The sequence below is a fragment of the Arvicola amphibius genome, chromosome 4, assembly GCF_903992535.2.
Source record: "Arvicola amphibius chromosome 4, mArvAmp1.2, whole genome shotgun sequence".
Lineage (NCBI taxonomy): Eukaryota > Metazoa > Chordata > Mammalia > Rodentia > Cricetidae > Arvicola > Arvicola amphibius.
Window position 1 is genome coordinate 91,052,229 of NC_052050.1, and position 27,875 is coordinate 91,080,103.

General features: G+C 46.7%; 2 protein-coding genes across 10 annotated transcripts in view; one reads left to right on the plus strand and one right to left on the minus strand.

The window, feature by feature from the left end:
* The window catches only part of Abca3 (ATP binding cassette subfamily A member 3), a 56,081-nt gene extending 32,964 nt beyond the window's left edge, over positions 1-23,117 (minus strand). Inside the window, exons 1-10 of one of the 9 annotated variants that reach the window (XM_038325229.2) lie at positions 22,739-23,117; positions 20,301-20,339; positions 14,228-14,392; positions 11,653-11,799; positions 10,339-10,442; positions 9,966-10,230; positions 8,736-8,863; positions 6,935-7,100; positions 2,099-2,358; positions 196-312 (exon numbers count right to left, since the gene is read on the minus strand). In XM_038325229.2, the coding sequence (XP_038181157.1) occupies positions 196-312; positions 2,099-2,358; positions 6,935-7,100; positions 8,736-8,863; positions 9,966-10,230; positions 10,339-10,392 (990 nt within the window). In that variant the 5' untranslated portion in view covers positions 10,393-10,442; positions 11,653-11,799; positions 14,228-14,392; positions 20,301-20,339; positions 22,739-23,117. Of the gene's footprint in view, positions 1-195; positions 313-2,098; positions 2,359-6,934; positions 7,101-8,735; positions 8,864-9,965; positions 10,231-10,338; positions 10,443-11,652; positions 11,836-14,193; positions 14,393-20,300; positions 20,340-22,449; positions 22,599-22,738 lie in introns of those variants that run through there. The other 8 variants (XM_038325230.2, XM_038325234.1, XM_038325225.2 and 5 more) reach the window with 8 other exon arrangements.
* A 2,480-nt stretch (positions 23,118-25,597) lies between these two features.
* LOC119813100 (ATP-binding cassette sub-family A member 17-like) overlaps positions 25,598-27,875 on the plus strand; it is a 77,857-nt gene continuing 75,579 nt past the window's right edge. The window contains exon 1 of the mRNA XM_038328222.1: positions 25,598-27,332. Coding sequence (XP_038184150.1) covers positions 27,279-27,332 — 54 coding nt within the window. The 5' untranslated portion in view covers positions 25,598-27,278. The remainder of the gene's footprint in view (positions 27,333-27,875) is intronic.

Genomic DNA, 27,875 nt, shown 5'->3' on the forward strand with positions numbered 1-27,875 from the left:
AAATTTCCAGGTCTCAGGGACACTGCTGGATGGGAAGGGATCCTTGTCTCAGCCAGTGGGAAGCCCTGCTTCTTTTCCCCAGCAGGGGAAAGACTTGCCCTGGGGTCAGTGGCCATGAATGTTCTAAGGCCTAAGTGCTGGGATCTCTGCACCCTCCCTTCTTCTTGCCAAAGTCTTCATAGAAGCCACACTTACTTTGACACAGAACAGCAGGGTCATGAAAGAGACCATGATCAGGAAGAACAGGAAGAACATGAGGAACCACGCACTCCAGTGCAGCCAGCTACTGAGCCCCATCATGCGCATGTATTCCTATGAACGGGAGACGGCATCACACAGGCTATTATCCTGTCTGCATGCTAGCAGCTTTTCCCCACAGTCCCACGTGTGCCAATCTGCTTATAAAAACACAGCGCCATCTATAGAGCAGGGGGCAGACCAGTACACCTGTGCTGTAAGCATAGGCAGGAATTATCCAGCATACGTGAGGGGAAAGAGAAGGCTGTGGTCTGTCATGCTAGTTCCTGTCCAATAGTTCTTATCCCTGTGGTATGAGAATCTAGCTCTTTTCTACATTTCATCAGTGTTACACACCACCTAACTGGGAGGCTACCCCTGACAGTCAAATCAGCATTAATCGCCCTTTCCTAAGTCACGATGGTCTGCCCCACTCCCTAGCCCACCACGCAATGTGGCCTGGTCTGTTCTGCATCATGAGAGCTAAGACCATTGGGCCCACTAAGTTCTGTCATGCCAGGAAACCCCCTTCTCTGCTTGTGCCTCATTCAGGCATGACACAAGTCCCCAACAGATGTTAAACTGGTAAATTCTCTGTGTCCTTTAGGGATGCCTTGTATGCCGTGGAGCACCCCACACTCCCAAGGGATGCTTCCACATCTTCATATTACTTGAGCTGATTCTAAGAAGCCAGGAGTGTCAGCTGGCATTAAGGTCTAGAGTCACCCAGTCTGGTCCCCTCCTAAGGTTGGCAGACTCTGTAGGCCACTGACCCACTGACAGCAGCCTCCTGGGCTGTGAGCCTTGACCAGTTTGTGGCCAAGGACACACATTAAAAGACCTAGGCATCTGCTCATTTGCCTTCCCACTCTGAAGGAGAACCCCAAAACCCTTTTAGGGAAAGGTGCATCCTGTCTCTGTGGGAAAATAGGGTAAGGTGACCTGTAGCACCTCTGACCAGGTCTTTCATTCTGCCCTGTTTATCAAGCCGTTGGGAGCAGCTCCTCCACTGACCAATGCTGCCTATGGGTTCTGGGAATCTAAAGCTGCAAAGAGGCGGGGTAAAGTGAAAATTCAGCTCTTGGCTGGCAGTGTGGCTCAGTGGTAGAGTGCTTACATTCTTGAGACGCTGAACTCCATTTCAACACTGACAACAGAAGCAAAACCAAACAGAACAAAACAAAAACACCAGGAGGGCCTTGGAGAAGTCAGGGAAGGGGGAAAATATGATCACAATATAGAAAAGAAACTATTTTTTTTCGAGACAGGGTTTCTCCGTAGCTTTGGAGCCTGTCCTGGAACCGTCTCTGCCTCCCGAGTGCGGGGATTAAAGGCATGCACCACCACCGCCCAGCAGGAAAGGAATGTTTTTGAAAAAAAGAAAAAAAGTAATAAAGATAATGTAACAATTAAAAGAAGAGAAAAGAAAGAAAAGAAAAGGGAAGAAAAAGAGATGTGGTGACACACACCTTTAATTCCAGCATTCAGGAGGCAAAGGCAGGTGAGTTCAAGGCCAAACTTTCTGGTCTACAGAGTGAGTTCCAGGACAGCCAGAGAATCCCCATCTCAAAAAAACCAAAAACCAAACCAAACTAAACAGCAAACTAAAACACTAAAAACAAACAAAACCAAACTTCAGCTCCTTTAGTGCAGCATGGAGATTACAGGCAGAGGACATGCCCACTCTCAGAATCCCGGCATTTCAAAGAGCTTGGATCATAGGGTGTCTACACTGCATTTAAGAGGGAGCCCTGGCTGACAGCAACAGCCTCGAGACAGGCCAACTCTTCTGAGGAAGTCTCAGGACCCACCACTGTGGCTGTGCGATTCTCAAACTGACCTGTCACACACAGAGGGTTACCTTTAGCTTTTTCTCTTTCTCCTGCACCACTGACCGGATGATGCTGAGGGAGGTGTAGGTGAAGCTTAGCATGAGCAGCAGAGGAAGCTGGTACTGGATGGCAATGAGGAATGGGTCAGAGATGTATGGTGGGAACGGGAACCTCTTGGTGATCACGCTGAGCTTCTGGAACAGCTGGTGCGCAGAGGCGTTGGCATGGTAATGCATGATGGCTTTGTCTACAGCATGTTGCACTGCCAGGAAGCCTTCACGGATGTACCCTGAGTCCAAAAACAGAGGAAAGCTGTGTCATGGCGCTGCTCACTAGAGAGGGATGTGCTTTGAACAGACAGGACTTTTCTGGGTCCACAGAAGTAGGGCCAAGGAGGCAAAGGGTAAATGATACCCCACTCTGCGGATCACTAATAGCACCCGACACCATTCAGAGATTCCCAGGGAAAAGAGAATGTCACATATTGCCAGGTGATACTTCTACTTCATAATTAACACAACCCACACATAATCACAAACATTATCATAGTTTAAAAATAGCTTAATATAGGACTAGGGAGACAGTTTAGTAGGTGAGAGCACTTGTTACATAAGCATGAGAACCTGAGCCGGGTAGTGGTGGCACACGCTTTTAATCCCAGTACTTGGGAGGCAGAGGCAAGTGGATCTCTGTGAGTTTGAGGTCAGCCTGGTCTACAAGAGCTAGTTCCAGGACAAGCTCCAAAGCTGATGGAGGAGAGTTATCTGTCTATGTTTCTTTCATTGGTTAATTAATAAAGAAAACTGCCTTGGCCCTTTAAGAGACAGAAAATTAGGTAGGTGGAGTAGACAGAACAGAATTGTGGGAACAAGGAAGTAGAGTTGGGGAGACGCTTCAGGCAGTCTCCATAGGGAGTCTCCATGCTGCTCCTCTCCGAGATGGACGCAGGTTAAGATCTCTCCTGGTAAGCCACACCTCGTGGTGCTACCCAGATTACTAAATATGTGTTAAAGGAAGATGTGAGAATTAACCAATAAGAGGCTGAAACTATGGGCCAGGCAGTGTTTAAAAGAATACAGTTTCCGTGTAATTATTTCGGGTGTAAAGCTAGCCGGCGGCTGGGCGGCGGGACGCAGCCCGCCGCTTCACACTACACAAAGCTACAGAGAAACTCTGCCTCGAAACCTCCCCCCCACACACAAAAAAAGAGAACCTGGGTTTGGATCCCCAGAACCCTCATAAAAGCCTACCATTTATATTCTAACTGTACGGGGAAAAGGCCAGCCAAAGAAACCCACCCTGACCCTAAACCAGAGCCAGTGAAAGAAACATGCTTTAGCCCTGAAGCCAGAACCAAAGAAGTATACCCTGATTCTGAAACCAGGGTCAAAGATACACACTTTGGCTCTAGAACCAGAGCCACTGAAAGAAATATGCCCTGGTCCCAAAACAAGAGCCAAAAAGGCTAGAAAGGGTCAGTGAAAGAAGCCCAGTTTGTCTCTGAAACCAGAGCCAAATCTGCCCCTGAAAACCAACCAGATCTGAGCTCAAGGGACTGAAATCTGACCAAGTCCCACTCTGAAAATCCTCTCTCTGGAAAAACTCCACCCCTAAGAAGTCCTGCATAAGCCCTGTGCCTGTTCAGTTTGTGGCTGCCCCTTTTCCACCCTGGCAGAGGCAGCTACTCTCCTGAATTCTTCCCTCCCAGTAAATCTGAGCTGAGAGGGAGTCAAGGGCTGTGTAAGGCAGACTTCCCCTAGCAGAGCAGAGCTGTTATGCTCCAGAGCTTTGTAACAACTTCGATGCGGAAGCCCTCCCCTGCTGGAGCAGAGCTGTCACATTGGGGAAACCTTCCCTAGAGCAGGGCTGTGAGCTGCTATGCTTACTGTGACCTGTACTATTTCCTGGCTCCCAACTGCCAGAATACTCTCCCACCTGAGCTGTAACACTCAGTATTCCCTGGCCCCCGACTACCAGAATACTTCTCCCCCTGAGTTGTAGCAATAGGATTCCTTGGCTTCCGACTGCCAGGATCCCTTTCCGTCAGAGCTGCAAAGCTTATACTAACCACGCCCATGGCACAGGTTACCAAGTGCTGCCATTCTTCTGTCTCTGGTTTTATGACTGTGATGTCACTGATAAGTGTCAAGGCCAGTGCTGGTGGAGCAATAATTCTTATCATTACAAGGACACCTGTCCTCAATGGAGAGACAGACAGGCCCAGGAAGCCACAGAGCTGGTGAGGGGTCCAGGTGAGCATGGGACACCATAAACTTTGTCTTCGAAGTCAAGCCTAGTCACAACGACAGTACGGCTTTCCCCACACATAACTGCTTGCTACTTGCTAGCGTATTGTTTCCTCAGGAGACTATCAAGTGATGCAGCCATTTTTATCATTACAACCTTATGGGGACTTGACAGTCTAAGCAGTGGTTCTTTACGGTCAGCAGCAACTCTGTTGGGGTCACATATCAGATATCTCGAATATCAGATATTTACATTGTGATTCATTAACAGTAGCAAAATTACAGTTACGAGTAGCAATGAAGTAATATGATGGTTGGGGTCACAACATGAGGAATTGTGGTAAAGGGGTGCAGCACCAGGAAGGCTGAGAACCACTGGTCTAAGGCATGAAGCCATCACTCTGTAATCTACCACTTTCCCACTGGAGGAATGTTGTGGGTTATCTTGTTCTTTCAGATTATTCTGGGCACAGCCTTTAATTATTTTTTAATGAGAATGGGTATTTGGGAGATATATGTCTATATACCATGTACACGCCTGGTCAACTGAAGCAGGAGTTACATAAGGTTACATAAGGTTGTTAGCTGTCATGTGGGTACTGGGAATCAAATATGGGTCTTCTGGAAGAACAGTCAGCGCTCTTTAGCCATCTCATTATTCCTGGGGACATACAGTTATCAGGATGCTGTGAGTGAGTTCAAGGCGTGGACATCTGGGACAAAAGTGAGATTAGAGCTGACCTGCCCGGCACCAATGTTGTAACCTTCCTACCTACTTCTGCGGCTTTTACAAACTCCTAAACAACTCGGGAAGTCTTTCAAGGGTTTGAACAACCATGTCTGGCTGCAGATATTTTTCCGAGTCTTCTATTGGTGATTGGGCTTTTTCTTTTGGGGGCAATTTTTTGAGTTTGCACACACTGATATCTGTCAGTCTTTCCTCTAAGATTTAAATTTTTCCTTTTTTAAAATTTTTTTTCTTAAAAATTACTTTATGTATTTGGGTGTTTTGCCTGCACACATGTCTATGCATCACATGATTGCTCAATATCTGCAGAGGCCAGAGGACATGGGATTCCCTGACACTGCAGCTACAGACAGTTATCAGACACCACGTGGGTCTGGGTACCCACCCAGGGCTTTCACCTCTGAGCCATCTCTTTAGTCCCAGGCTTTTGTTTTGTTTTGTTTTTGAGAGAGGATCTCTTAGTTGTCCTGGAACTTACTATGTAGATCAAGTTGATCTCTGACTCAGAAAATCTGCTTGTCTCTGCCTCCCAAGTACTGAAATCCAAGGTGTGTACCACCATCCCTGGTTTAAAGAGATATTTTCTACTGCTTTCAAGAAACAAGACAGAAACAAACAAACAAAAACAAACAAGACAGGCTTGAGGAGTTACACTGTAGCATCTGTTGCCCAGTGTGTCCAGCGGGTTGACATGGCAACTGATGGTCGCTGGCGGCAGCTTCTCCTGAGCTCCAGGTCTACTCACTGCTGTAGAACCTCTCACTCCATCTCTCCTTCTTCATGTTAGTTCATTTTCCAGATTTAAGACCCCAACCCAGAGCGTTAGCCTTAGGATGGGGCCTAGAACCAGTGACAGGTGACTCTAAATGCTGCTGGTCAGATGCCTCCTGCCTGCCAGGTGTACATTCTGAGCCCTGTTCCTCAGAGAGACCTGTAGAAGACAGTGTTCTCCAGAACGTCTGGACATCTGCCAGTCTTGATTGGACTCAGCTATATTTCACCCTGGATCATCGGTCCTAGCCACCTCTTACCTCTCTCTAGCTTGGGTCCAAGATGTTCCTGCGCTTCAGAACAGACAGACATAGAAACAACAGAAAGCTCCACCACACAGACCACAGTATGCATAGACAGGGAACTGGAATAATCAACATGAACTTCTATGCAAGTTACTGAGTTAAATCAAGAATCTGAAGCCTTTCAAAATGTTATAAATCAAACACAGAGAAGGTCAGGGAAAGGATACAAAAAAAAAAACAAGCCTGAAAGGTTGATTAAAATGAGGCTTTTAAAAACCTGAGTGATAGCTGGGTGGTGGTAGCGCATGCCTTTAACTCCAGCACTTGGGAGGCAGAGGTGGGGTGGGGGGGAATCTTTGTGAGTTCGAGGCCAGCCTGGTCTACAGAGTGAGTTCCAGGTCAGTCAAGGCTACACAGAGAAACTCTGTCTCGAAAAACACAAAACACAAAAATCCGAGTGAAGAATGTTTCACTCAAGGATCCGTGTCTTCTGAAGTGGGGGCAGGATGCTAATCTTCCTAAGGCTTAGACTTAACCTTTAGGAGCCAGCCTTATTGAATGTTTTTCCCTTCACAATTAAGAAGTTTATAAAAATAATTTCCTGGCTGAGCAGTGGTGATACATGCCTTTAATCCCTGCACTCAGGAGGCAGAGGCACGTAGATCTCTGAGTTCAAGGCCAGCCTGGCCTACAGAGTGAGTTCCAGGATAACCAGGGCTACATGGAGAAACCCTGTCTCACCACCCCAACCCCCCAATTTTTTCTCTGTAGAGAAGGTAAGTTGGTTTGGACTCCTTACAGTCATCAGGAGGTAGCAACCTGGAGTTAGAACTATGGTCCCTAAGTGTCTCTCACCTGGCTCACCGCCATCAGGTGACGACGGTTCCCTTGGCCCTGGGCTTGGGAAAAGTGGGAAAAGAGAAGTGGTATGCCAGCCTTCATTCTCTCTCAGGAAAACATTTCCTGTTTGCGTCCACAAGTAATTTCTTCGTGTGTAACTGAAGCGTAGGTGGTATTTTACCTGTGAAAACAAAAGAGAAAATCAATCATCCTGAAGGATTCAGATGGAAGAGTAGATGCCAGAGTGCCCTGAGGGTTATTTCCTCACTAGGATGGTGTCACCAGGAGCTTAACATGCCCTGCCCTGCAATTACCCCAACTGCCTCAAAACATCAGAGAGACATTCTTTTATTCCTTTTTTTTTTCCCCTCGAGACAGGATTTCTCAGTAGCTACAGAGCCAGTCCTGGAACTCACTCTGTAGACCAGGCTGACCTCGAACTCAGAGATCCATCTGTCTCTCCCTCCCAAATGCTGGGATTAAAGGCCTGTGCCACTACCTACATTCTTTATTTTTTTCACTATCTATTTATTTTTATTTAATGTGCACTGGGTTTTGCCTGCATGTATGTCTGTGTGAGGGTGTTGCGTCCCCTGGAACTGTAGTTACAGACAGTTGTAAGTTGTCATGTTGGTGCTGGGAATTGACCTGGGTCCTCCAGAAGAGCAGCCAGTGCTCTTACTGCTAAGCTCTCTCTCCAGCCCCAGAGGCAGTTATTCCTCCCAGCAGGGACACAGGGACACACAGGGTACTTTTGCGATGTTGTAGCCACTTCTCTTCCATTACTTAGCAGCATGAATACTTTTTTTTTTCTTTTTTAAACAGAGTCTCACTGTGTATCTCTGGCTGGCCTAGAACTTGCTATGTAGACCAGAATGGTCTTGAACTCACAGAGATCCATCTGCCTCTGTCTCTCAAGTGCTGGAATTAAAGGTGTGCGTCACCATGCCCAGCAATATCACATTTTCATGCAAATATGCGGGAACAATGGCCGGGCACCACCATCATGTGAGAGAGTGGCTCAGTTTTGTTTTCCTGAGGCAGGGTTTTTCTGTGTAGCCTTGGCTGCCCTAGAACCTGCTTTGTAGACCAGGCTGGCATCAAACTCACAGAGATCCACCTTCCTCTGCCTCCTGAGTGCTGGGATTAAAGGCGTGCGCCACCACCGCCCCATCAGTTTGCTCAGTTTTAAAACCGTCTAGAAAGCAAAGAGCTTCCTTCATTTTTTTTAAAGATATATTTAAGTCCAAAACACCTATTTTCTTCCTTATCCTAGTTGGTTTTTATCTAAAGAGGCCCAGAGACCTTTTGTAAAATGCAAAAGTTAAGTGATTGTCCATGGGCTGATAGATTTTTTTTTTTTTTTGACTTTGCATACTCTCCAAAGTTTATTTATTTTTTTTTCTCATGGTTTATTTTTTTTTTATATTTAAAAATTTCCATCTCCTTCCCTCCTCCTCCCCCCTCCCTCCCCTCCTTCTCCCCCTTCTCTCCCCTCCTTCTCCCCCTTCCCTCCCCTCCCCTCCACCCATACCTCCCCTCCCTCCCTCTCAAGGCCAAGGAGCCATCAGGGATCCCCACTCTATGCTAAGACCAAGGTCCTAGGGCTGATAGATTTTTAAAAATTGTTCTGGACTTTTGGTTAACATCACCAAGCTCCCTCAGAGGGACTGAATATCACGGTTCCCAGGGACAGCTTAAGGTTGACTCTTAGGCAGGGGGCAGTTAATGAAAAGCATCCTTATTTGTAAGTGTAAGAGTAGTGAGGGGAAATGAGGCTCAGCACAGTGTGTGTGGAGGGGAATCAAAGTCTCACCGCCAGCGGCAGGGGGTCCTTGCTGTGGTTGAAGGTGTGCTCAAATACCACAGCTGCCAGCACGTTGGAGGAGCGGTTGTCATACCGAATGTAGTCCTCAAAGTCCTTCTCAGAGGAAAAGCCGTGCACTGTGGACAAAGCAGCAAACCACACATTGCCTAATCATCCCTGCTCCTTGAGAGCCTGGGAATGCCAGGACACTTCAGATAAAAGACATACTGACAAGGTTGTCGTGGAAACCCTCAAGACTAGAGTGGCTTTTGTCTTGGCAGAGATTTAGGCTGCTGCGGACAGTAGAACTGCTCAGTCAGAGAAGCCCTGGGTAGCATTTAGTCTTCCTGCTGCAGTCTGAATCAGGCTGGGATACCAGGCTGGCAGCAGGGCCAAGTCACAGAAAACTGTAACAAAACAGAGCCAGGGGCTGCAGTCTATGGCAGCAGTGCTCTCTTCTCCCTATCCCCACTCACTCCCCCAATCACGGCAAGTCTATTTTTTATTCATTTATTTATTATTTAAGGCAGGGTTTCTCTGTGTAACTCTGACTGTCCTGGAACTTACTCTGTAGACCAGGCTGGCCTTGAACTCACAGAGATCCATTTGCCGCTGCCTTCCAAGTGCCGGATTTGAAGGCATGCGCCACCATGACCAGCATGGCAAGCTTTAAAAATTGGAGTTGCTCAAATGACCTCTGTCCCCTGACCCTCCTTTTAAGTACAGAGCTTTATTGTAATCCTTTGGTGGGGTGAAACAAGCTATAGGCAGTCTGCGCCAACAGGAAGAGGGAAAGGGACAATAGCTTTATCTTGAAAGCAAAGATATAGAAAAGAAGGCTAGCACACATTACCCGGGTGGCTCCCTCCACAGGTCTCCTGTGACTTAATTCAGAGCTGTCCCCTGAAACCCACCCCAGGAAGGTTGTTAATACCATGTACTCAAACTGTGCTCTGCTCTCTCAGAATTAAACGGCTTTCCTGGACTGAGCCCACCCAGCTGCTCGCTATCTCTAGGTGCGACCGTGGAGCCTGATATGACCAACACCACCATATGTTTCTTCATTGGTCCCCTCAGCATTGGACAGAGGGGAGGCCGGGCTCTTGAGCCTCATTTTGTGCTGAGATGAGGTATTTAGCCAACGTGATGAGTTTCTGAGTGTGGACTCAGCTTTTCCTGGGCCCTGGAGGAGGCAACACTGTCACAAAGACCCAAACCACAAGCCCTTCCAGGTCTCACCTCTCATGCCGATCACCAGCTCCCTTTGCACGGTCTCCGTGATGGTCCTGGCAGCATCACTGTGGGAAGGGATGTAGGCGAGCTCCCAGCTCCCGCCAGGTGGATGGAATGTAAAGAACAGGGGCAGCTGCTGGACGGACTGGTCCGGGTAAACTGTGGCATTGGGCACATTCTCTGACTGGATTTTCAAGCGAAGCCAAATCAGGATCCCGGAAAACAGCAGGGGCAGGAAGAGTTCCAAGACTGTCACTAGAACTTTCCGCTTCTACAAGAGAAACAACCACCCTGTGGACCGCGACAAATGCTCCATCCTTGAGGGTTTTCCCTGGGCATCAAATGGACGATGACCACCCTTCCTTGGGCCTGGACTCACCTTCAGAGTATAGTTCTTCCAGAGTAGGAGTGCCAGCTGCCGCAGCACTGCCATCTTCCTGCAGGCACAGTGCCAACTCCAACCAAAGGCTCAAAGATGGAAAACTAAATTGCCATGAAAACACAGACCAATCACCTTGGGAATTGCTATCAAGCTCTTTTCCTCTGTATTTTCTCACCTTCCTTTCTGCCACCTTAATTCTCCCTTCCTGATGCTCCAGACACACCATGCCCAGAGACAATGCACACACTTTGGGGCAACTGCCATGTTTTTCAACAACATGCTTTACTAATTCTATTTATTCACTTTTGTGTGTATGCGTGTGTGCACATACAATGCCACGGTGTACGTGTGGAGGTCAGAGGACAACTTGTCAGAGTCTGTTCTCTCCTTTCAACCATGCAAGTCTGGAGGATCAAACTCAGGTCCTCAGGCTTGGAGCCAAACTGCTCTCCCCACTGGGCTCTCACCCACCCAACAACGAGCTTTTTATGTGCTCTCCGACTGCTGCTGTGCTTTATCATTGTTCCAATGCTTTGGTTACCATGCATGTCCCATTTAATCACAAAATAATGCTTTTTCCTTAACCAATATAGAATCAGTAAAAGAAAATTCAAGGCTGGAGAGGGGGTTTAGCGTGTAGAAGTGCTTGCAGCCAAGCTTGGCACCGGGTTACTGGGACACAGGTAATGGTGGAAGGAGAGAACCGATTCCCACAGGTGTACCAGACCACGTGTGTACACGGACACTAAATTAATCAACTAAAAAGAAAACTCAACTTAGTGTCCTGGCTACAGGTAGTTTTGGGGATGAGAGGACTGTGAGGAGGAAGGGAAAAGCAGAGGCCTAGGACTGAGGCCTTCAGTGGCCTTGCTGACCCAGGAGCCCAATGGGTCAGGAGTTGTGTAAGTCAGTCATTCTCTCTTGAATCTAAGGCCAGTTTTTTCCTATTGCTATTAGAAATACTGGAGCCCAAGATTTCACTGTGCATGGCCCGTCTCTCCCTCACATCCCCTTATTGAGACAGGGTTTTGCTCTGTAGCTCAGGCTGGTCTCACTAGGTAGCCCCAGGTTGCCTCAGTCTCCTGACAGAATTATGCCATCATACCAGACGTAAGAAAATTCATCCTAAAAGTACCTCTCCTACATTAAACATAAATCTAACATAATTCTGGCACCCACAACCAGAGGAAAAGTCTACAAAGAGTTTATCAAACACAGGCAACAGCGAAAACAACATTTATGAAGGTTGTCAACTTAAGACAAACTTTACTGCATTTCAACTATCAGAAGCAAAGGCATTGAGCTGCTAACCTGGAAAAGTAAGTAGTCTGAGTAAGCTCAGGTAAGGCTGGCAACACCCACAGTCAGGAGGATCCCATTCAGCAAACTGATGGCAAGGAGGTCCAGATGTGAAGACCCACAGGGAGGGAAGGAAGGGAGCAGCAGGGCTCCTGAGAGCTGCAAGCAGAGAGAAGTACTTCCCAGCTCAAGTCCCTAAGTGGGGAAAAGCCTTGGTGACTCACAGTGGGGAGTTTAGTTCAGTTAATGAGCTCTATGGTCATGGCTAATACTAACCAAACACCAACTCTTAGTCAGATAAGGGCAAAACAGGGTATATTGATAATTCATGAATCACTCATTAATGATCAAAAGCTAACATGCTTCTAATATGAATAGCTGGGGATTATCAAATATATGGGATAAAGAGTTTTTTGTTTGTTTTAAAGAAACCCTAGGTGGGCAGTGGTGACACACACCTTTAATCCTAGCACTCAGGAGGCAGGGGCAGGTGGATCTCTATGAGCTCCAGGCCAGCCTGGTCTAAAAAGCACGTTCCAGAACAGCCAAGGTTACACAGAGAAACCCTGTCTCAAAACAAACAAACTCCCAAAACCAAAACCAAAACAAACAAACAAAAACAACCCTGTTTTTATTTTTACAGTTAAAGTAATTTCCATAAAGAATCTTTCCAGGGCTGGAGAGATGGCCTGGAGGCTAAGACTGTGTGCTGCTCTTGGAGAGGCCAAATCCAATCCCCAGCATGTACACTGGACTCCAGTACAGGGATCCAGTACCCGGGGCCTCCGTGGGCACCGGTGCTCTAGTGCACATACCCTCACACAGACACACACACATAATTTAAAAAAAGAGTGAAATCTAAAAAAACCTTTATTTTAAAAACTAAAAATCTTGCCTTTTTAAAACAGATATTAAGTGGCACTAAATATCTTGCCTTCTTAAAACATAAATTCAAAATTCATGCATTAAAGGTAGTAGAGAAATTTCACAAACTAATTTAAAATGGGATTGTTTTTGAGACAGAGTCCTGCAGTTAGCTAAGGTTGGCCTCAGAACAGTGGTATCAGCCTCCTGACTGAGGCATGAGCTACCAAGCCCATTTAAAAAATATGACTTTTAATGACAGGAAGGACTAACAAGTGAAAAAAGCTATGACAATACAAAGCATCATTAACTGGCGACTTAGTAAATTAATAAAACTTAACGAATCTCAAACTTTATAACTTTAACTTGTAAAGGCCGTAGACAGCACTCTGTCTGTGTATCATGTTTGGGGTTTGGGGTTCTACACAACAACAAATAAATGAATAAGTATATATATTATTTTTTAAAAGTAAATTTATTTAGAATAATATTTTTAAAACACCAAAGCCAGGCATGTTGACACACACCTTTAATCCCAGCATTCAGGAGGCAGAGGCAGGCAGACTTCTGTGAGTTTGAGGTCAGCCTGGTCTACGTGAGTTCCAGGACAGCCAGGGCTACACAGAGAAACCCTGTCTCAACACTAAAAAACAAAAATAAAACTCCACCAGGCCAGGAGTAGAGATACACACCTTTAATTTCAGCACTTAGTGGGGGAAAAAACCTACAACCATCAACCATCAAAACCTAAACAACAGCAAGTAAAACCTATCAATAATGTCTTAAAAACAATTATGATGATTGATAAAGGAGCAGCAATTTAATGACATTCTTTAAGGCTTGCAGTGACTTTTTTTTAATGTTAACACATTTTTAGTTATTTATCCTGTGTGTGTGTGTGTGTTGTTTGTGGGTGTAGGTCAGAAGACAATTTAGGGAAACAACTCTTTCCTTCTATGCCAACTCTAGAGATCAAACTCAGGTCACAATGTTTTTAACAGCAGCGCTTTTCCCTGCTGAGAATTTCGCCATCCCAGATTTGTGTTTATGAAAGGTTTTCATAAATAGTCCATCTGAAAGGAGGACCAGATGGCTCTGGTCAAAGCTAATCCAGACCGACAGCTAGCTTAACCTAGATGAACTTTCTCCCTCCACCAGAGAGGAATATAAAAAGGTCACAGTTCAGAAAGATTTTGTGGCTCAGCTACCTGCCTAGCAAGCATCAGAGCACTATGGGCTTAATCCCACGCACTGTATAAACATATAGTGATGGCAAATGCCTGTAATCTTAGTTCCTGGTAGGCAGGATGATCAAAAGCTCAAATTCAATCTCCTCCACCACACAGTAAGGACAAGGCCAGCATGAGCTACATCCGACCTTGTTTCAAAAAGGATATAAAATGATCTTCTGGTAAAGAAGTAAATGGTCAGCCGGGCGGTGGAGGCGCATGCCATTAATCCCAGCACTCAGGAGGCAGAGGCAGGCAGATCTCTGTGAGTTCAGGGCCAGCCTGGTCTACAGAGCAAGTTCCAGGACAGGCTCCAAAGCTACAGAGAAACCTTGTCTGGAAAAACAGAAAACAACAACAATAAGGAAAAAGTTTTATTTTTTGGCTACTGTTCAAGAATATAACTCTCTTGCTAGCCCACTCCTTTCAGGCCCCAGCAGCACAGGCTACACAGCTATACCTGGAAAACTGCAGAGGCAGCACCAGAAACTGACCGTAGTCCCAGGCAAGGCTGGCTGAAGGTGTTGCTCCAAGGTTACAGGTGAAGGGTGGAGCCAGTGGGTCCCCGGAGAGAAGCGGTAGCCCTAGGGAGCAGGAATGATGAGATCTCGAGGGACATCTGGAGGAACCTGGGGCTCACAGGCATGACTCTCTGGCACCTTTGGGTAGATGAAGGGGGCTTAAGTTTAATTTGAAAAATAACCACAAAACAGCTACCAAGTTAGAAAGTAAGAGAGCAAAATGTGTTCCGAGGATGTTCCTCAGGGACTAGGGAATGCAGATCAGTGGCTAGCACTTGTCTGACATTCATCGGACACACCAAAGAGGACACTGCAAAAACAGACCTGCTGGATAATGGAGAGGAACAGATTTACACACACATATCCACAGCAGTGCCTGGAACTTTATGCTGATGGCCTCCTAATGTGGCCCGGGTTCCTAGTATTATCATCCTTCACAGACCGAGACCAAAAGGAAGTACTGGCCAAGACTAAACTGCAAGCAAGCTGTGTCAGCACTTGAACCTCAGCTTGTCTTGACAGCGTCGAAATCTGAGCTCTTAGGCCCTGCATGCCTCTATCCTTTATACACAGGATATATACCGTGTATATGTTACATATTTATATATAAAGTATATATATCTATCTATCTATCTATATATAGATATATATATCTTTAATATTCTAGTCACAGTGAGCATCCTTCTAACATCTTCATCTATGGCTCCTAGAATGCAGGATTAGTCAGCCTCTTTAGTGCTTTAATTTGTTCCCATTCCCCCCAATACCCTGCTTACTGCTTTGCCCTTGCTAAGCCTTATCTGAAGTCTCAGTGAAGGCTACATTCACACTTGTGCATGTTCTGTTTGAGCAAAGGCATTTAAAGGAGGAGATCCTGGAATTACAAAATCTGGAACACTTTCTGGTTACGAAAGCCAATGCGTGCAAGAGAAGGAAGTTAAAGTTCCTCAACACACTTAACACTTGAGTGGCACTGGAGATACTCAGAAGTGGTGATGGCTGAGAGCTGAGACTAACCTCAGGGGAGGAAACAACTCCCAGCTACTCTAAGGCAAACACCATGAGCTGGTCACTTTAGCCTCCCCACCCCCTGCAAGAATCCTCTAAAAAGGTCCCACTGAAGAGGGCTCAGTTTGCTCCTGAGGAAACAATGAGAAAGAAAAGGCAGCCCCCACCCTGGCAAAGGCTTGTTTGCTTCCAGTTAAGATATCAAACATTGCACAAGGCAATGAGTATTTCAATGTTTGTATTAAAGTGAACAATCAAATGGTTATGTATAAAGCAAGTGTTGACTTCTGAGAACTCTGCTGGCAGACCGTAGGAGTCCTGTAAAATGGTCTTTCTCACAATTGCTCTTAGCTTAGGGACAATGGGTTGTAACAGTCCCTGTGCACTATGGTGCCTCTAATCAGCAGCAAGCTAGACGAGTCCCAGCCAGTGCCAGGGGTAAAACTAGTGCCTCATTCGCACCAGGCAAGAGCTCTACCACTAAGCCACCATGGCAGCTACACTGAACTCTACCATCTGATTTCTTTGTTCCACATAAATATCAGCAAGCACGGAGTAGAGTACAGCCAGTGCTTCAGAGAGGGTGCCAAGGGACCTGGTATCAAGCAGAAAACCCTTTGCACCATGTGTCTGTCATGTCCCCAGCACTGGTGCATCTCCCTCCATGGAGTCACAGGCCTTGAGAAGAAAGGAACCCTAATAAGGCCACTTAATAGGCTGCTGAGGTTGCTCAGAGAGAGCTGATGACCATGGGGCTTCATATCCTACACAGGTGTGTGACACAGAGGGTCCTGGTGGGCAGCGCTGGCCACACTTCATGTTCTTCCTTCAGCCCTACTTGAGATGCTTTTAGGAAAGCATTTTATTACCAGATCTGGAGAATTCCCAGCAGCCAGCCAGGACCAAAGGTCTGTGTGTGTACATAGAGAGTGCCGACAGACTCTGTGGTTTTTTAGGATACACAAAGCAGAAAACATTTATTCATTTAACAAACATTTGCCAAATGTAATGTGTATTTGTACAACATACTAAGGATTTACTAATGGACACGTTATTACAGCTTACAGTCTGTAATGCTTCTCTCTCTTGTAACTGTTGATATTAAGCTAAGGCAGGTAAGTTAGGGTTTTCATTGCTGTGAAGAAACACCATGATTATGGCAACGAAAAACATTTAACTGGGGCTGGTTTTCAGTTCAGAGGATTAGACCATTCCCATCATGGTGGCACAGACATGGTGCTGGAGAAGGAGCCAAGAATTCAACATCTGGACCAGCAGGTAGAAGACATAGTGACCCACTGGGCCTGGCTTGAGCTTCTGAAACCTCAAAGTACACCCACTTCCTCCAGCAAGGCCACACTTACTCCATTAAGGCAACACGCCCTAATCCTTTCAAATAATGCCACTCCCTATAAGCCATTTTCATTCAGACCACCAGAGATAATATCACAAAATCCTGGAAAAGACAGGGATTAATTGTCTGTGTGTTGACAGACGGAGGGCTGGGTGACCACGGTGCTCTGGCTGCTTCTTCCTGAGGCGTTACTGGAGGATCCCAGAGAAATGGAAGGATATTTGTGGAAAAGAGTTACCCTGAAGCCTGAGTGTGAGCCTGGCAGTAACAAACAATGAGACACAGATGAAAACAGACCCCAAGGCTTAAATTCTTAAAATTAAAAAAAATTCTTTTCAAAGACAGGGTCTGTCTAGTATGTAATCCTGTTACTATATGGTTATTATATTGTTATTATAACTCAGTCTGTAGACCAGGCTGGCCTCAAATTCACAGAGATCCACCTGCTTCTGCCTTCCAAGTGCCAGCATTAAACCATGTGCTACCACGCCCAACAGACACAAAGCTTTGGATTCTGTCCCCAGAAAGAGTTGATGGGCACATGTATGTATGTGAACTAAAGCATACATAGCTTACGTCTGCTCTGACTTTGTTCTCGGCCTTTCTCTGAGGCTATTTAAGCACTGGAAAATGTCAAAGGCAATGGATTCTGCAGATGGAAACCGCATCATGAATAAAAGGGAGAAGGATTTTTAGGATACGGCCCTCATCTGTGAAGCTCACCAGCTGTTTTCTAGTCGGGTGAACAAGACAGTACATAGCAGTGGAGGGGTAATGAACAATTTCCTTGTATTCCCTAAAATAAGAAAAAAGCTTCATGAATATTTAATATGTGACGGACTCTGGCTTTGTCAGTTGTAAGGCAGTGGCTGTGGGTCCTGATAGTGAGCCCGTAACATGGGTGGTGGTGGGGCCTCTCTTGGGAGTTTATTGAAGCATCTCAGACATAAAGTGTACATGTTTCAAGATATCATTTTAAAAAATTTATTATCTATATGGCGTTCTGCCTCCATATATGCCTGTAGGCCAGAAAAGGGCACCAGATCTCATTACAGGTCGTTGTGAACCACCATGTGGTTGCTGGGAATTGAGCTCAGGACCTCTGGAAGAGCAGCCAATGCTCTTAACCTCTCAGTTAACTCTCCAGCCTTCAAGATATCATTTTAAAAAAAAGGGTATCAGGCTGGGGAGATGGCTCAGAGGCTAGAGCACTGACTGCTCTTCTAAAGGTCCAGGGTTCAATTCCCAGCAACCACATGGTAGCTCACAACCGTCTATAATGAGATTTGGTGCTCTGTTCTGGCATGTAGGCATACATGCCAGAATATTATATACATAATAAATAATTAAAAAAATAAAAATAAAATAAAAAAGGGTATCATGGATGTAGTTTTTAAAAAGAGGGCCAGAGAAATGGCACAGTATATAAAGGCTCTTGTTCCAACCCTGGTGACCTGCCCAATCCTTATACAAGAAAGATGGAATCAACTCTCATAAGTTGTCTGTCCCATCTGTATGCACATATATGCACACATATACACAAACGAATGTAATAAAAGTTTAACAGAGACTACCAGAGGTTTCCAAAGTTTTGTAGTTATCTGGGAAGTGCTGACAAGCACCTCCAGGGCTCACAGGTTAGCACGGGACTAGTGGGGAATTTAAAGAAGAGGGGTATGGAGTTCTTTGACAAAATTTCCAATCCTAGATACCTTTAAGTTTTTAAATAACAAGTGACTACAACAGTATGTGAAACTGCCTAAGCAAGGGGAGGGCAGAGAGACGGTTCAGCAATGAAGAATACTGACTGCTCTTGCAGAGGACCAGGTTGGGTCCCAGCACCCATGAGGCAGCTCACAATATTCTGTAACGCAATGTTCTCTAGTTCTAGGGGGTCTGATGTTTGCTGCTGGCTTCTGTGGTCACTAGGTCTACACATAGTGCACATACATACATACAGACAGACAAACATTCATATGTATAAAATAAAAATAAATATTTTAAAAAGCAATAAACATACTCAGGCTGAGGAGTAACTGCCTGTTATGTAAGCAGAAGAACCTGAGTTCAGACCCAGCACCTATGTGAAAAGCTGGGCATTGGAATGTGTCTGCAACCCCAGCACCGGAATGGGAGCCAGGGCAGGAGGGGTGCAGGGACAGGAAACTGCTGGAGCTTGCTGGCTAGCCAACCCAGCCAAATTAATGTGCTCCAGGTTCAATGAAAGAGCATTGTGGAGAGCAACAGAGGAACCTACGTCTGGCCTACACACACACACACACACACACACACACACACACACACACATCTATGGATATACCCTCCTTGAAAAAAACCCTCTCCATCAGAAAACCCCCACACGCAAACCTGTCCCTTCAAGGAAAAATGACAAGATATGAGAATCAGAACTATCAAACAATTCATGCTAAGAATAGAAATCTAGTGAACATGAATGTCTGAACACAGATGTGCGGTGGATCTTGTGTGTCCCCTGAAGGCTCATATGTTAAAAAGTGAGAACTTTGATAGGTGGGGCCTGGTAGGAGGTCTACATCACTGGAACATCTGTGAGAACTCTTTCTGGACCCAACCATGTGTGCGGCTTTCATCTGCCACATTATTCCCCACCATGGTGTGCGGCCTCACCATAGGCTGCAAGGCTATGGCCAATTATCATGGGCTGAAACCTCTAAAACTATGAGCCAAAATAAGTCTTTTTCCAAAAAAAGCTGCCTCAAGAATTTGTAATAGCAATAAAAAGCTGATAAGCGTAAGACAGCTCATAAGTACACGATATTGCCACAGATGCTATATGAGTGCCACATATAAAGGTATATACCACAAACATTCAAGACCAGAATTTGCATCTTTCTTTTTACCTATAAACACGCACCAACTCAAATCTACCCGGAGCATTTGCGATGCAGGTAAATGAGCTCAGACCCAGAAGCACAGCATCTGTGCCTACACAAGGTTTATCATGCTCATTTGTAAGCTCAACAAGACCTGGTTCCTGAAATAAACAGACCAAGAACAAGCATGTTCACACGCTAGGACATGAGTTTCACTTCAGCCATCTGAAGTGAAGAGGCTTTCCCTGTACAAGGCATGTTTATACTATAATTTTTGTTCTGTTACTATATTGGAAATGTTTTCATCATGTTAACTTTACCTCTTATCTACACAATTTCTCTGTGTAGCCCTGGCTGTCCTGAAACTTGTTCTGTAGACCAGGCTGGCCTCAAACTCAAAGATCCACCAGCCTCTGCCTCTCAAGTGCTGGGATTAAAGGTGTACGCCACCACTGCCTGGCCTCATCTTGTATCTCTCTAAAAAGTCCACATTCATCTATAATTCTGGATCCACTTGTTAGGATTTATTATTTGACTATATACATATATGTGTGTGTGTATGTATATATATATATGTATATATATACACATATATACATGAATATATATATATATATACTCTCTCTCTCAAATTCTTTTCTATATAGCAGTACACAAGGAAAGTGTATGGGGATGATTTGCTTACACAGTGGTCCTTATGCAAATGAGGTGATCATGGCCTACAAGCCAGAACCTGTGTCTTAGAGCTCTAGAAAGCCAAGTCTGAGACTGGGTGATTTGTTCTGCAGGCCCAGGTAGATAGAGAACTGTACTTTCTGGAACAAACACTCACCATTATCTGGTCTATCCAGAGCTGGTGGCAGTGATCTCCCTAGAAGAGGAAGCTCTTGGTGAGAACTGACAGAGTATATTTTAGCACAAATATGTGGCCTATAGAAAGTTCTCTGAAGAGAATTCAACAAAGCTTATACTGTTGCTTGCTTTCCTGCCTGATTCCCATGCTGCAGCCTTGGTTTTGTTCCCTGGGTAGCTAGCTTTTCTGCCTTTTTAGGCATGGGAAATGAGGTAATGAAGCAACAGGAGTCCCCAGAGAGGTAACCATGGATCTTCCGTAACAAGCAAAGCAGCAAGGAGAGCATTATGGTCTCTGTGAAGGTGACCACAGCCTGCTGACTCCAGGCCTTGTGCCATTTAAGGGGAATGGGCATCAATGCAGGAATGGGCCCCAGGCCCTTCTCTCCACACCCAGAATGGGCCTTCAGCACTTCACCCAACATATTGCTCTACCTGGTGAAACCCTATCGTTTCCTGGCCTGCTCCGATGTCAGGCCCTCTGTAATGCAGTCTCTGGGAAGGAGCTTGTCATCTTAGCTGCAAAGCAGAATCTTCTACGGCTGTTTTCCGACAGACACTAAAGCTGAGCCCTACCCATGAAGACTGTGGGCTCTGGTCTGAGCAGTTCTAACACGCAGCCTTGGTTTAGATCTCCTGCTCCTAATTGAAACCACACCTCTGGACACCTGTGGCACCTATTCTGGATGTGCCATGTGCCACCTACCTCATTCTTTAATAAAAATACATTGTTTATTATTTGTGCTGTGGCAGGGGAATGCTTGCACTATGGTGTCTGTATGGAGGTCAAGGACAGCTTGAAGAAGTTGGTTCTCTCGGTCTGCCAGTTGGGTTGTAGGGATCTAACTCAACCTATCAGATGGGACTGTCAAACGCCTTTACCACTGGTCCAGAACTGTTTCTGCTTTTTGCCAGGTTTTTTTTTTTTTTTTTTTTTCCTTTTTTCCTTTTTTTTTTTTTTTTTTTTTTTTTTTTTTTTTTTTGGTAAATCAGTGCCATTCTAAGATCTCTAAGACCAGGGACAATCCCCAGTGACTCAGAATCATGCCTGGAGCCTTGCCCATTTGAAGAGTGATAGGCATACCTAAGAGTTCTAGAATGTAGCTCTAGACAGACTCAGTAGCAAAGGAGCCTCCTGCCAATTGCCAGAAGCAGGGCTGGAGGAGAAACCATAGGCTCCATAAAGGCCAAATTAAGCCTTCCCAGTTAAGACTAAGTCAAACAGTTTCCATGAGACTACCTGGTCAATATAATATGGAAAGCTAGTGACTTGCTAAAACAATTACAACTACCTTGTCATGCTCCAAAAGGCTGTTCGCTCAGATTGGTGGAACAGCATTTTAGAGGAAGATGTTCTGTTTGCAAGGGCTCAATTCAAACCAATGTGGGTGAGGTAGATTCCCATGGCATCCATTTTCATTAACTTTTCCTCTCCCTTCCCCCTTCACTTCCCATGAGGCAAGTTTTCTAAAATGGTTTCAGTCTTTTCAAGCTTAATAACGGCAACACCAAAACTTTCTGAACGAAATAAGTCTGCTTAGGAGACAAGGGTGGATTTCATTTCCTTTAACTCTGTCTGGGTCTCCACATTGTTACTACAGAGCCGACATCACTCATTCTGGAACATTTCCAGAGGGCTCCTGATATGCAAACACCAAGTTCCTAAACCAGGATTCAAGAACCTTCCGGGCCCGGAGACAAGGGGACAGACAGAAATACCTTCTAAGACAAAGCCCAGAAGGGCCACACACAGGGAAAGCAGGGTCTCTCAAGCGTGCAGCGCCAGGGAACACCTGCCCTGGACGCAGGCTCTGAAGGCGACCCTAGCCCTCAGGTGCTGGTTGAAGTCCGGAGCACCAGCCCCGAGACACCTGACCCTGGGCACGGTGCTGCAGGACCATAGCCCACACCAATGATTCCCCCTTCCCTGTCTTGTCCTGCACACTGGGGGCTTCGCCAACTTCAACCCCTTATGGAAGCACCCCTTGAACGCTACGCTGAAGTTCGTGAAAATAAAGAGGGTGGAGCTTGAAGGACTCTGATTCGGGAGGAATCTCATCCCGCACCAGTACTGGCTGGGTGCGCCGGGAGCACTCCACCTGCCCGCTACCCTGTAGCCTAGAACGCACCGGAGGGCGGGCGGCTGTCAGTCCATCTGCTGGGCCCGCATAACGACCCTGGCTGTCTGTGCAGGTCCCAGCGCGCCCAGCGGTCCCGCTATAGAGAGGACACACCCAGTCTCGCCGCTGCCGCGAAAGCGACACCTGCGGCAACACACACGGACCGTCCGGGAGCCGGCGGGGACTTGGAGGCCCCAGGCTGGGGCGCTGCCCGCAGGCAAAGCGGAGACACGGGCAAGGACGAGCAACCTCAGACGCCGGCGCTAGCACGCGAGGGACGGGTCCTAGTGGCACTCACCGACCCCCAGCGCCAGGGTGGCAGCGCTCGGTGCGGCTCTCTCGCCAGGTTCCCTCCCTTAGATTCCCGGTTCCGCTCCAGCCTCGCAGGGGCGGCTGCGGCCGGCGCTGACAGCTGAGGCCGCCCCGCAGGGAGGAAGCACCGGAGACCGGCGCGGTGGGAGAACGCACCAGGAAGCTCCGGCTCCTCCAGGGGGCGCGGCGGATCGCGCGTGCGCAGTGGGCCGCCCCTGCAGGTGCCCGGGGTTTGCTCCCGGCCGGCTTAGCCTCGCCTAAGCTCCGGCTTCAGCGTCTGCGCAGTGCCTCGCACATGTTGCCCGGCTCTGAGGGCTCTCCGCGTCGCGCGCGCGTGCACCCTCTCCTAGGTCAACATTCCGGATCGTGCGTCTGCGCAGTACTTCCTGGAGGGCGCACCTCCGGCAGGCGCGTGCGCGAGTGTGGGTGGGGTGGGGCGGGGCCGTACTGCGCGTGCGTGATGGGTTGCCCCTGCGGGTTTTGGGCCGCAATCCGGTGACCGAGAGTGCGGCGCCCCCTGGTCCGCGTCCAGCAGAGGGCGTTAGTCTGGGGAGTCTGCTTCGTCGGCTGAGCGTGCGACGCCGGGGGACAGAGCCCCGGGGCCATGGGCCTGAAGCTTGTCTCAGCACAAATATGTTTCAAAGCAACTGAGGCTGGAATATTAAGTATTTCACTTTCGCGGCGGGTTTTGCTATTTCAAGTTCCTCTTTCTCCCGAGGGCCCTCGCTCCATCTCACTCCCGTCACCAAGGGAACGTGCTACTTTCCCGCTCCTGCCTGAGCAGAAAAAAACCCAAGCCCTGGTGAGGTTAGGTTGAGGAACCTTCCAGGGGCGACAGCGGGCAGCGTGTAAAGCTAGAGTCACGACCCAGCCCAGCAGCACCGCTAGGAGAACGGAGTAGGAGTAGCGGGGGTGGGGTGGGGCTAGGAGGAGGGAATCAGGGTCCCCGCTGGGAGGGAACGGCGGTGGGGTCGCAGGTTCCTGGATTCAGATCTGTGCAGCCGCGCGGCCGGCCCGTGAGAACTGGGCCACCGAGTGGAGCGTGGGCGACTGCGCCGCGGGGCCAACAGTCGCCGCGGGTGGTCCGGCGGGTCCCTGAATGCCCGCGGCCACTGGCTGGGTGCGGGCGGTGAGTGAGGCTCAGCCTTCCCCGGCATCCGGGCTGCAGAGGTGCCTAAGGTAACCCGGGATGCCAGTTTCACTGTGGTCACGACCTCTAGCTCTCTGAGGTCCAATATGGTTAACCCAGAAGGTGGGCTCCCAAGGAAAGAGCCCTTGCATGGCACACAGTCAATCCCCTGGGATCCTAGAACACCTTCCACAGAGACAGCTCTGGCCAAGTTTGCCGGATAAAGGAGTCACTGAGACCTGAATTCAGGCCTTGAGTTCTTCAGTAGTGTAGTCAAGTCATTTGACTCTTTGGAATCTTAACTTCCTACTCCTAAAATTGAAATGGTAACAATAGCAAATTTATCGCCCTTTTTGAAAGTGAAATGAGAAAAAAGCGTATTTAAGTGATTATAATGCCTGGCACTTAAATTCCAATTAAATGGTAGTATGACGCATGCCTATAATAATAAGCATGCGTGGGGGGGTTAATTAATGGAAGGCAGGGATTTGGATTCTTAGAGTGCTGCAAGCATCTCCATCATCCCTCCAAACAAAATGTCTTTTCCATTCTCTACTTCACGCCAGAAAAGTGTGTGAGCCTGACTAACTTTAGCCTGCTTCTTCCTTAATCACTTTTCTATCAAACCAGTACTTGTCATTTCCAGCTTAAATTGATTAAAACTTGCAACTCTTTAGTCTTTTCCAAACCGAATCCTAGTTCTGCAGAGCTAAATCTAGGAACAGAGCTGGATAACTTAAAATTTCCCTTAGGTAAATGAGGTTGGAAGTATTGATGAAGAACGTTCCTCAGCATCTCACAAAATAGGCGTCTTGTGTTAAATTTACATTTTTATTGTGTGCTGACTGCACAAATACAACTGGAAATGTAAGTATTAAAACACCCACTTAACATAATTCAGAGTCCTCAACAAAGTATCGTTAGACTAGTGAAGCTATTGTAATTTGAAAATAATACTAGGCCAGGTGGTGGTGGCATACACCTTTAATCCCAGCACTTGGGAGGCAGAGGCAGGTGGATCTCTGTGAGTTCGAAGCCAGCCTGGTCTACAAGAGCTAGTTCCAGGACAGGCTCCAAAGCTACAGACAAACCCTGTCTTGAAATTCATCCCACCCCCCAAAGAGAGAGGGGAGGGGAACCAATGTAATGATTTTGTGTGTTTATTTTTTTGCAACCATAATTATGCTCTCAGTAATTTAATTTTTTTCCTCACAGCCATTAATCTATTTTTTAATGTAGGTGTAGCTGGTTATGGTGTTACCTTCTAAGTACTGCATCTTTTTTTTTTTTTTTTGTTTTTTTGTTTTTCGAGACAGGGTTTCTCTGCAGCTTTTTTAGAGCCTGTCCTGGAACTAGCTCTTGTAGACCAGGCTGGCCTCGAACTCACAGAGATGCATCATATTTTTTTAATTTGTTTTTTTATTTATTATGTGCAGTGTTCTGCCTGCTTGTACAGCTGCAGGCCAGAAGAGGACACCAGATCTCATTACAAATAGTTATGAGCCATCATGTGGTTACTGGGAATTGAATTTAGGACCTTTGAAGAGCAGTCAATGCTCTTAACCCCTGAGCCATCTCTCCAGGCCCTGCATCATTTTTTAATAGTTATTTTATAATTATATGTATTTGTATGTCTGGGTCAGTCTTTCTGTCAATCCCCCCCTCCCCCGTGTGTGTGTGTGTGTGTGTGTGTGTGTGTGTGTGTGTGTGTGTGTGTGTGTATTTGTGAATGTGCGTGTGTGTGTGAGTGCCTGTGGAAGCCAGAAGAGCACATCAGATCTTCTGGAGCTGGAACTGCAGGCAATTGTCAACTGCCCCGTGTGGCTGCTAGGAACTGAACCTGGGTCCTCTGGAAAGTAGGATGGACTCTTAAATGCTAAGCCAGTTCTCCAGCCCATGCATCTTATTTTTTTAAGGCAGGGTCTATCACTGAACTTGGAGCTCAGTGTTTCAGGTCAACTACCTGGCCAGTGAGCCCCCAAGACCTAGCTGCCTCCCTGCTCAGCTAGTGCTAGGGTTACAGGCATGTGCTGCCATGCCTGACTTTACATGAGTATTGGGGACGGAACTCAGGTCCTGCAAGCATTTTGTGCAGCAAATATTTTACCCATTGAGCCATTTCTTGAGCCATCTCCCCAGTCCTGAAGTAAAGAACATTCCTTTACTTAAATATGCTAAGAAGAAAAACATGGAAAGTAGATATGGATGTCCCAAGAGACTGAAATTTTATTTAGAATGGCAATGAAAAGCTCACTGGGAAAGTAACTTCTGAATAAATATCCAAAAGAAACTGTAGAGTTCTCCATGTAAAGACATGAAGGACTTGTGTACTTGGCAAAGGAAACCCAAATGTTGATGCAGTGTGGGTTTATTGTGTTTTGGAACAGTAGTTAGGCCTGTGATGTCGTAGTAGGAACAGGAAGGTAGATGGGTAACTGATGAAATAACAGGAACTATATACTGCAGGACTTTGTAGGTCATTGTAAAGCGCAGCTTTTTCTTGGAGATTTTATGGTAGAAGGGTCATCTGGCTTGAACGATTGTTCTTGTTAGCACATAGGAGTGCGTTGCAAGGTGACAAGATCAGATGCAGTGTCTGCACTGCTGCTGCTGTCTTCGGCTGTCACCAAACCGTCAAATGTCAGGAGAGGTGAGGACTGATAAGAACTGGGGTGGTGGAAGGTGCCAAATTCTGGGACTGTTCTAAAGGCTGAACCAGCAAGCTTGTGACAGTCTGTGTTTCAAAAGAAAAGGCAGTAAAGACCATTATCTCAAGAGTGGAACTGATAGGACCTGAGGTAAAGGAGGACCCTAAGATAAATTGTTTCAGGAGAACCACAAATAGGCCAGGCCAGTTTTGAGCTAAAACACAGTGGGGCAGGGACAGGTAGCCTTCAGTTTAACATTTGGGAAAAGTCCAGACCTAGAGAAAACAAAGTAGACATTGTGTGAATGCCTGTGGATCCTGTCATGGCTATGTGAGGTCACATGTTGGCATGAAAAGGAGTCCAGACACTGAGCCTGTAGCACCTTCATGTTTGCAGGCTGTGGAGAGGAGGAGGCATCAGCCCAAAGAGCCAGGGAAGGGGTAACAATGAAAAGACAGTGTTCCGAGTGTCCCCAAGAGCAACGTTATTCAAGGAAGAAAAGAATACTTCTGTTTTTGTTTGTTTTTCTCAGGGCAGGGTCTCACTATGTAGCCCCAGCTATCCTGGAACTCACTCTGTAGACCAGGGTGGCCTTGAGCTCACAGAGATTCTCCTGCCCAAGTGCTAGAATTAAAGGTGTGTGCCATTACACCTGACTGAAAATACTTCTTGGCATATTTGTGTTATACATCCTATTTCTCAACTTGTTTCTTGACTAGTGGTGAGCGTCTTTTTCAACTGGGGGAAAAATGGCAGTGTTCAAGAAACTAAAGCTTCTCCTCTGGAAGAATTTCGTCTTAAAGGTATGGATACGCTTATCCATAGGGGAAGGTGTGGGTTCTCTGGAGCAGCTGCGTGTTTGAGTTAAATAAGTTACAATCTTAGCTTCTCTTCCTGTGGTAAGTCACCTTGACAGAAGCAGCTCAAGGGAGAAGGGGTTTATTCTGCCTCACAGCTTAAAGGTGGGGACGTCGTTGTGCCAGCTTGAAGCACATGGTCACATCACATCCACGGTCAGGAGCAGAGGACAGTGGGTGTTATTCTGTCCCCTTTTTCCACTTACACAGTCCGAGATCCTAGCTACAGAGTGGTCCCGCTCATGCTCAGCCAGTCTTCTCCCCACAGGCATTCCCAGAGGCCTGTCTCTAGGTGATTTTAGATTCTGTCAAGTTGAAGTTACAATCACTACTAATGAGTTGAAGAACAATTAAGAGTTTAATTTCTAGCCGGGTGGTAGTGACCGCACACCTTTAATCCCAGCACTTGGAGGCAGAGGCAGGCGGATCTCTGTGAGCTCGAGGCCAGTCTAGTCTACAAAGCAAGTTCTAGGATAGCCAGGGCTGATA